The 9,587-nt window shown below is 52.0% G+C and overlaps 2 protein-coding genes across 2 annotated transcripts; one reads left to right on the top strand and one right to left on the bottom strand.

Annotated features, from left to right (window-relative positions):
- Nucleotides 1-610: 610 nt before the first annotated feature.
- On the top strand, nt 611-2,320 carry BP01DRAFT_360280 (Mov34/MPN/PAD-1 family protein). Its single transcript, XM_025575884.1, has 2 exons — nt 611-815; nt 976-2,320. Exons 1-2 carry the CDS (start codon nt 788-790, stop codon nt 1,995-1,997), a joined length of 1,050 nt encoding a protein of 349 aa, XP_025427607.1. The 5' UTR covers nt 611-787; the 3' UTR covers nt 1,998-2,320.
- Nucleotides 2,321-3,460: 1,140 nt separating this feature from the next.
- On the bottom strand, nt 3,461-9,095 carry BP01DRAFT_376946 (putative cell division control protein Cdc25; the record flags this gene model as incomplete). The annotated part of the gene is made up of 5 exons (XM_025576979.1): nt 3,461-3,488; nt 3,800-4,067; nt 4,141-4,357; nt 4,411-7,369; nt 9,079-9,095. 5 exons carry the CDS (start codon nt 9,093-9,095, stop codon nt 3,461-3,463), a joined length of 3,489 nt encoding a protein of 1,162 aa, XP_025427608.1.
- Between the last annotated feature and the right edge of the window lie 492 nt (nt 9,096-9,587).

The following is a 9,587-nucleotide window of genomic DNA, read 5'->3' on the forward strand; positions in this document are numbered from 1 at the left end:
CTGTCAAACTGCCGCGGAAGAAGACCACAACAGAGACTGCAGGGCGGACGAAACGAAAAGGAAAAAGAAAAGCGTCACAGATAGTATGGCATCTGCAAGACCCAGGCGCAACCCAGTTGAGTTGATTATGGGAATCACGGCTGCAAGCAGATGCAAGGGTGACGGAGTGACGGAGGGAGGGGGTGGGAGGGTGAGTCGTGTGATTTGTGTGTGTGTGTGTGTGTGTGAATAGAGAAGGAGGATAGACAGATCGATAGATAGATTGAGGGGGGGGGAGGGTGGAGGGCGCGAAGTGGAGGAGAGGAAGGGGAGGGAACTTGGAAGAGAGACAACAATCGCCGAATCGAGCACAGGCTGGACTGGACTGACTTTCCCGCCCTGGAGATTCCCGACCCGCCCAGCTTCCATTTGCCTTCGCCGCCTTGTTTGACGGCTTGAACCTTCCCGCCCTGGTTTCCGCAGCAACAAACAAACAATGGCTGACTGACCGCCTAGTGATCTGCCAGCGATCTGCCAGACCATTCTTCCCACCGCCTTCCTGGCCGCCTTGCTTGCTGTTGCCGCCCCCACTTCCGCTATCCACGCACTTGCCATCGACAATAACTTAGTAACTTAACTGAACTACATGTTACTAGTTATCACAACACATCATCCAAATCTATAAAATAGTCCCCACCCATCCTACTTAGTTGATCTCACGTTCTCGTCAACAGCATCTCAGAATTGAATCTCTAAGTCATCTTCTCTTTCGAATTCACCTTCTCCCTTCTAATCCCATCAGCTCACCATGCAACAAGTAGCACAGCAATCCTGGGGTGAGTATCTCCGCAGTCCGGACCGCTCCACCTTACCTCACCCTCAGTCTCAGTCACCGTCCCATCTTTACCCCCCCTTCCCCCCCCCCGACGCATCCCCTCATAATCCTCCAAATCAACCAACCAACCTCCTAACAAAACCCTCAAAACAAAAAAACAGAGCTCGAAAATGCCGTCACTCTAATCGACCCGCAGCGTGACACCCTCTACAACTATGACGAAGAAACCCACAAGACGCTATCCGCGCAACGGCCATGGGCCAAGGACCCGCACTACTTCAAGACGATCCGGATTTCCGCCCTCGCACTGCTCAAGATGGTCATGCACGCGCGCTCCGGTGGGTCGCTAGAGGTCATGGGCCTGATGCAAGGTTACATCCTGCCGGAGACGTTTGTGGTGACGGACGCATACCGGCTGCCGGTGGAGGGAACGGAAACGCGGGTGAACGCGCAAGAGGAGGCCAACGAATACATGGTCTCGTATCTGCAGTCGTGCCGAGATGCGGGGCGCATGGAGAACGCCGTGGGCTGGTACCACAGCCACCCCGGCTACGGGTGCTGGCTGTCCGGCATCGATGTCACCACGCAGGATATGCAGCAGTTGGGCGGGCCGTTTGTCGCGGTGGTCATTGATCCCGAGCGCACCATCTCCGCCGGGAAGGTCGATATCGGGGCGTTTCGCACTTTCCCCAAGGATTATGTGCCGCCCAAGGAGGATCAGGAGGATGGTGGTGCAGAGGGGACTAGTGCTGGCGGTGACGGGTATCAGACGGTGCCGCTGAGCAAGGCTGAGGATTTCGGGGCCCACGCTTCGCATTACTACTCCCTCGAGGTCTCCATCTTCAAGAGTTCCCTGGACTCTGCCATTCTCGACCTGCTCTGGAATAAGTACTGGGTTGCCACGCTCAGCCAAAGCCCGCTCTTCGCCACGCGCGACTATGGTAGCAAGCAGATGATGGATCTCAGTCAGAAGGTCCGCCGGGCCACGCGCGGAGTCGAGAGCAATGCTTCGAGAGGCAATGCAATGCAGATGAGGGATCACCAGCTGGACCGCGTCGCTCGGGACGGACAGCGCATCGTATCGGAGGAGGTAAAGGGACTCCTCGCGGCCGAGGTGAAGAGGAAGCTATTTCAGGGCATCGGGCAGGAAAGTGTGACAGACTTAGGCACAAAGCCTATTTGAGCTAGACCAAGCTATAAAGTCAGTTATGCGGTGAAATGACTTTACCTTAGCTCCTCTCAATCTCTGGACTATGATGTATTTGTGCCGGTCTCTCTATAGAGCCATCCTCGTCACGACTTGGCTCGCTTTGATTGGCATCGATTTTTACCTTGCAGAGCTACGGGAACGGATTTGACATCTGGACTCTTTGCATGTCTGTCCTACAAAGGTATTTGGTTCCTGCGGCCTGGGGCGGGTGAGCGCCGTCAATGTAAATCTATACACTAGAAATGAGGCATATCCTCAGTAATAAAACAGGTAAGTACATGTGTTAATGGAAATTGACAGGCGGTGAGAACCATGTTTCAAACAAAGACCACATGCTTCGATAAGATGTGTCATAGCAGGTCATTTCATTACCCAGGTAGTAGGCAGGGCCATACAGTGAACACAGGGGGAAAACCACACAATCATGAATGTGTACAAGGAACGAAGGGGGATAGGTCACTGTACAAAGCAAGTATATAGAAGTAAGAGAGGATCGAAATGCGAGGCAGGTATTTTCAGAGAAGAAAAGATGCAGAGTTGGTTGCTGGTCCGTTGATGTGTGACGGCGAAGGAACAAAAGAAATCGAAAGGTCATGTCGAATTGAAGTTGGTTGGGAAAGGAACGAGACACCTAGTCAAAGGTCTATAAAATATGACAGCGACTGAAACCTGGCAATGAATAAATTTTATGTCGTAATTGAGGGTCGTCGACGCCAGTCATGACACCCTCGTTGGATAATACAGGCATCCTGGCGTAATACTCTGCCTCGTCATTTCATTCGTATTTCGGGTTTTGATGATGATTATTTTTCTTTTGGTTTCGATAATAGGCAGAGTGGCAAGCAAACCGTAGCACTGACTTGCCGAAATCTAATGCATTCGGAAGCTCAGCGGTGACAAGGTAGACCAGCCAACCTCCATGCTGCAAGTAGCCGCAAGCCTGTATGAGTCGTAGGACTAGGCCCACTATGTCAATTGAGCAGCAGCGTGTAAAATGGTGAGAGGCCTGTCAGTTTTCCCAGCTCAATCGAGCGGTTCCGCCACAACAGCCAATAGACGTCAGGGTGGTCGTGGTATGAAGTAGCGTAGAATGGTAGCGTCAAAATAGAGTGTAGGCGAAATTGCCACCTTGTTTGTGATAAGTACTGGCGGACGTAGAAACGCGTTGATAGGCTCGGCGGAGTGAGATAAGGTTGTGCGGCGCGGCTGGGATGGATGCATGTGTATGCAGCTCCGACCCTTGCTTATCACGCCATCAGGGGGTCGACTGAGCGCATCTGATAGGCTCTCCGCTGTTGACAGTTCGATTCAGAGTTTGACTGGTGAAGGAGCGATCATGTCCAAGCGCATGTAGTCAATGTGACACCGACAAGGATTGGCCTTGCACCATACCTGGCCCGATAAGACGCCACGATGGAAGAGCGGTAAGCGGCGATTTACAGGAAGCCCGATTCAGACAGGAGTCTACGTGTTAGAAGCCACAAATGTTAGTCCTCGACCATTCAATCAGAAATTGTTTCAAATGCACAACAGTCCTTTCTCAACATGCGTAGACTGCCCGTGTGAGAAGTCACGCCCCACGGGTAGCGTGGCCGATGCTGGGACGAAAAAAAATGCCAGAAAACAGAGTGACCAAAGATCATCGTGTTAACACGACCAAGCTCGCAAAGGTCAAGGTACGCATGCTGGTGGTGTTGATGCTGTTCGTGCCGCTTCCTGTGGTAGGACTGGCGCTTGCAGTGTTGGGAACAATGGGGGTGTTATTAGCAGCATACCTCGCGATCTTCTCGTCTTCCCTCTCTCTTGGCTCCACCTCCAGACTTCGGTCGTACATATTATGCACGTCGCCTGCCGCTTGCAGGTTACTAAGGATGTAATCTTGCAACTCGGGAACCGGTTGTAGAAGGTACGGGACGTTTTGATATTGTTGGATATCACGAATCACTTCTGCCGTTTTCGCGCGCTTGTTGAAATTGATCAGCTCCGATGGTGTCAATGATGGGATACCATCTTCAATGAATGTCAGGTCGGTGAGATAGACCCCTGGTATAATATCAGCCATTGTGCACCCGGACTCGGGTGGAGAAGTCATAAGTCTTATTCCGAGTCTACTTACCAAAGAATGGAATGCAAGGTGGGTTAGCCAGATGCAAGGTCTCCCGGTATTCGCCGAAATTCTTTGTGCTCGCCATGAGGCGACGCATTTGCTCTAGTACCGTAGATGTGCGTCCGCTAACTTGAGACCATGTGCGTCCTAGACGATGAATCGGCGCCGTTCCTAAAGCGGAGATGATGGAAGTCAAGGTGGAGTAATTGTTGAGGGCGCGACATTTCTAGGAAAGTGGTTAGTGTGTCAACTGAGATGGTCGTGAAGAGGAATGCATACATCCGCGATATTGACGAAGTGCTTAATCACAACCACCCGTTTCTTGACATCGGAGTGAGTAAGGATCATTTCAGCGACCCAGTTCGTTAACTGGTTGGAATGGAGAATGAGGGCTTTGACATTAGCAGCCGGTTCGGCCTCTTCTGGCCCCACCTTCTTCTGCCAGGTCTTATTCAAACATTCCGTAGGCCGAATTTTCGAATAAAGACGTGATTCAATGATAGTGAGCTGTCGAGCAAACTCAGTCGGATCGATGTCCAGGAACTTCATCTTCTTCATGTTCTTAGGTATTATTGGTGTCGGGGCTGCGGTTGCCTGTGTGGGAACCAAGCGCTTGACAGTCGTGTCTTGACCCTTGAGTCTTTGCTCAATCACTGCCAGGAGCTGTGGTGACCCTGGCGTCTTAGTGGTTGCAATCGAGTCCTTGGTAAACGAGTGAACATGCTCCAGTAAAGCCATATGCGCCGCATCATTGGGTTCCATCCAGAAATTCTCGAACCAACTCTTCAAGATGTTGACAACGCGGAAGCGGATGGGCTTCTGTTTCCGATCGACCCACATCTGCATCTCGTCTGGGTTCAGGCCGAATGGGGGCTGGATGTTGAACCTTTGGGTAATCAGCTCAAAGAGCTCTTTGGCTGTAGTAAAAGAACGGTAGGTGAGAAGGAAAGTATTGTTGAAGGAAGCGTCAAGCTTGTCATGGCGCGTCAATTGTTCCACGAGACCTGCTAGAGTGCCACATTTGAGGGTGGGGTTGTCATTCTTCGTATCGAAGAATACCTCGCCTTCATGATCCATCTTCAAGAACCAAGGTGTCTCTTCTGGCTCGCGAACTGGCTCACGTACGGATTCTCGTGGAATCGCAGCTGGTGGCGCTTGCCCAAAGAATCTCTGCGCCTTGTCCATGTTGCGTCGTACCTTCTCAGTCGAGTTTTCAATGGAGTAGGAGGACGGGATACCGATGGATTCCGTCGCTATCCTGGTTTGAGACGCTGCGCGACTATGGATGCCTTTCGATTTTTCACCATCTCCGCCTAAGCGACTCTCGCTGCGGAAGACTGATGTGGGCTCAGGAACCTGTTCGAGAAGGAGTGATAGCGAAAATCCGATTTGTGAAACGAAGTTCTCTAGCTGCCTCGCGACGCTGCGAACCGCATTCAACCGATCTTCCAAGGAATCGCCGCGTAGTTCAGCCCACTCATCTCCGAGGGGTGCTGTGACTGCTTGGCAGCTTACAACGAAATCGGCAATTGCATCGTAAACCCTTTGCTTCTGCAAACTGAAGTCGACGAGTTGGGGGTTCTGAAAGCCGGTTCCGAGAGGCGCCAAGTTGATCGATTCGACAGCGGAAATCCACGGGCGGTACTGGTCAACAACCTTGATAGCAGCAGCCGAAACCAGATTGCCAATATTCTCGTGTTCCACAATGGTCACAATCTTCTTCTGATTAAGTGTCAAACGTTCTTCCAGGCGACGGATGCTGCCAACAAAGTTTCTCCTGAGGATATCAATTTTGTCTAGCAGGGCCGCGTCAAGGGGCACGGACGGCTCTGCTCGCAGGTCGCTTCCGTCCTGATCCAAGAATGAAGTCGGGCTCGGCTCACTAAGAAGGACACCGTTGTTCTGCCAGTAGCCACCCGAATGACTCCCACCCACGAAGCCTGGCACGATGCGATTTATGGAATCACCGCGCTGCTGCCTTGCAACTTCGGCAAATCCATAAACTCCTTGCATCACGCCATCCGCCTCCTGCAGGCACTTGTTGACAGAATCTGGACCTGGCCAATCCGCTGCCGCAATGTGCGACGAGAGCACCAACTTGGAGAATTTGGACATCATATCTCGGAAATGGGGATAGAGAGTTTTGTTGGTGGATATGATCGACGGATTGCCAGAATGATTGTCGGTCGTGTCCGAGCCAGCTGCCAGCAACATACGAAGATGGTCAGAGATGTCTTCTGCCTTTCGCACATACTCCGATCGGTCGCCATTCAACAGCGTCTGCCGGTAGGTTTCCACTGCCTGTCGCATGTTTTCAACAAGCAAGGGCCAGGTCAGGACAGTCGAAGCACCGTCATCAACGAAATGCGAGGGGACTTCCGAAGAGACCGAAGGACGGTGGATATTATCGGAAATGGAATTGTTGCTACTTGGCGGGGCGCCTCCGTAGAAGTTTTGCGCGCACCGCATCGCTTGATATGAAAGCTTATCATCACTGATGGATTTCGTAGCGGACGGCGGGTGCAAAGAGTCCATGGATGTTGCGGGCGAGACTCCATCGAGATATGACTGGCGCCTTCGAGACATTGAATCACGAGAAGTCAACATCAGAGACTCACCCTCCGCTTCGGATGCCGAACCATCGTAGTCGTCCTCATCGCGTTCGAACCCGCGAGCCATTAGTTCCGGGGGAGGCCGAGTCTGATCAGGCACTATGACGGTATTTCTATCGTAGGGGCCGGTCTCGTTGACCGTTGGGTTCTCGAATGGCAATTCCATCGTGCTATAGCCAGTGAGGGTGTTGAAGTAGAACAAGCGGCCGTCTGGAGTGGCTTGCGGGATCCAGAACGCGGCCTCTTCCTGTTCCTTGGGCGCTGTTGCGCCCTCGATCGGCAAGATCGGCTGCGAATCGCGCGAGTTGCGTCTCGATTCCACTTCATCGGCCTCTTGTTCCTCTCCGTAGTCCTCCCCAGCTCCTGAATCCACAATAGCATCGTCCTCTTCGTCGCGACCTTGTGAAACCTGCTCCTCCTCGATCTCGCTAAGGTCGGTGATCACGGTACAATAGTTGCTCGGAAACCAGCCTCTCACACTGTTATTGATCACTCCGTCCCACCAGCCAGTTTCGAGTTGGTTCAACACCTGAATTACGTCGCCTCGTCTAAAGCTGAGACTGGTGTGATCGTCGGCGTCATAGTCGTACATGGCACGCACGAACAGGGCCGGCGGCGGTTCGGGGCTCGGGGTATAGCGGCCTTCGGTCGTCATTTTCATGGGCGATGGTTGTCGGCTGGGTAACTGATCGGCGGCAAGGTCGCGGGTTGGGAACGATAGACTATTGCCCCGGCTCCGGTGGCCTGTGGTAGGGGTGGTCGCTTGCTCTTCGGGGTATTCGATAGTAGTGGTAAAGGAATCGGTCTTGCTCGGCAGTACAGAAGATCTGGTATCAACAGCCAATGGCTCGGTCACGAAGGTCTCGAACATCGGGGTATCGCAGCAATTGACGCTCGGACGACGGAGCAAGTGGGAGAACGAGAGTTTGGCTCGTAATGAGCCCCCGCAAGTTAAGGCTAACGCACTTCAAAAGAAGATAGTGTTCATGACTGGGTGACTGTGTAGGAGTTGTGGTAAAAATGACTGATAAGAATAAGACGGGGGGGGGAGGAGTGAGTGAGAAGGAGGGGAAGGGTGGGCGGTAAATGGGGGGGGGGGGGGGTGGGGGGGGTCAAAAGGCGGGGGGTTGCAGAATCACCCGCGGCAGCGATAGCCTGTGCTGATGAGATCGATCCAAGAGTCGGAAGTCGGGGGGGACCAATAGATCACGAGGAGGTGACGACAGTCACAGATTCTCAGTCAATAACCAGTAATCTTAGGTGATCCCTCTAAGAAACTGAAAAAGAGGCAGATTTTAGGAAAGAGTTGGGAAGAAAGAGAAGAAAAGGGGAACAAAGACGGAGGGAGGGAGGGAGGGGGGAAGTTTAGAAAGGTAGAAAGAAGCTTAGAGGGAGAGAGAGGGAGGGAGAGAGTAAGAATTAAGGGAGGAGCAATCAGTTAGTAGTAGTTTAGTGTTAGTTTGATGTGGTGGGCAGATGGATTGATGGGAGGGAGGAGGAGGAGGAGATGGTGGTGGAGTGACAATACCACCCGTATCTTTACCCACTTCGTTACCACCGATTTCCAGACCGAATATCAATCCAGTGAATCCACACGAGCGGAAGGAAGCAGGTTGGAAAAAAGCCGCGTTAGAATTACTGGTGTATGTACTGGCCCGTTCCTCTGAAGTTAGCTATTATTTATTTCCAACGGAATACCTAGTATTATTCCTATTCCTACACAGCTGAGCTCCGTATTTCTTCCCCTTCTTACCTCCTTCTTGTCCATTGCAGCTGGGTGGGAGGTACTGTACATAAGCTTAGTACAGTCAGTAAGTACTTCTGAACTTGCCCTGGACTGTCCTGGAATAGAGAACAATCAATCAGAGCTATTTGCCCCTAAAAATAAATCATATCGCTACTTCGAGCTATTGCCGCCAGAATTCACTGCAAAATTTTCCTCATTCCATTTGTCTTACGTCGCATTGTCTTGTTTTCTTCTGCCATTTCTTGCCACCCAACAAGAGGTTTAAGTATAGTAACTGACTGACTGACTGACTGACTGACTGCCTTGCCCAGACGGACGACTAACTGAGTTGGGACTTGTTCAGCTAGTTTCAGTCCGCTAAACTCCCAATGAGTTAGTCTTATCCCAGAGGACTTTCCGGCTGCTATCCGAAGGAAAGAAAGTTACTTCTAGTCACGACCACTCGGTCTATCATAAACGTTGGGTGGAGCTATCAGTACGGGAGTACATCGGAAGTACTGTACAGTGTACGGAGTACCTCTGTAGTTCGTAGATGACAGGATGGAATCGGGAGCAGCGCCAGATCTGTCGCAGTGAGAGAAACTGCACGAGCCCTGCGCAGCCATCCCGACAGCCTGACTGGTCCAGCACGAAGTATTATTGGAAGAGAAAGGTTGTAGAGGCGCAGGCGTTACCTACTACTCCGTAGTACCGTACGGGGGGGGCTCCTCCGTCGAGGCCCATGTCTGCCATTGGCAGTGCGTCAAGTACTGTACGTGCGCCTTGCGGACCCTAATGGGGTGGGAAACAGAACCGGTAGGCCAGTCAAAAGATGTGTGGACTACAGCCATTTAGCGAGAGACTTTCCGGTTTGTCCCTTGTCAATCGTATTATGGGGACAATTTGGAGTGGGCGATGGGGCAGAGAAAGTCGAGACTTCTTGTCATCTAAGACCGGGATGATTTAAGGGGCTTGTCGGTGGAGTCGGGCATCTATCTGTATCTGTTATCGACAAGCCACGTCGGGAGGCTGAGTTGCGAGCAAGCAAGATTTGAAGAATTCGTATTCATTGAATCTCTCTCTCTCTCTCTCTCTCTCTCTGTGCAGATCCAGGTTGG

The sequence above is a fragment of the Aspergillus saccharolyticus genome (assembly GCF_003184585.1).
Source record: "Aspergillus saccharolyticus JOP 1030-1 unplaced genomic scaffold BP01scaffold_45, whole genome shotgun sequence".
NCBI lineage: Eukaryota > Fungi > Ascomycota > Eurotiomycetes > Eurotiales > Aspergillaceae > Aspergillus > Aspergillus saccharolyticus.

Coding starts and splice junctions, on each gene's coding strand:
- BP01DRAFT_360280 (XM_025575884.1), top strand. CDS start 788: ATGCAACAAGTAGCACAGCAATCCTGGG. Junction 816..975: donor AGTAGCACAGCAATCCTGGG/GTGAGTATCTCC, acceptor ACAAAAAAACAG/AGCTCGAAAATGCCGTCACT.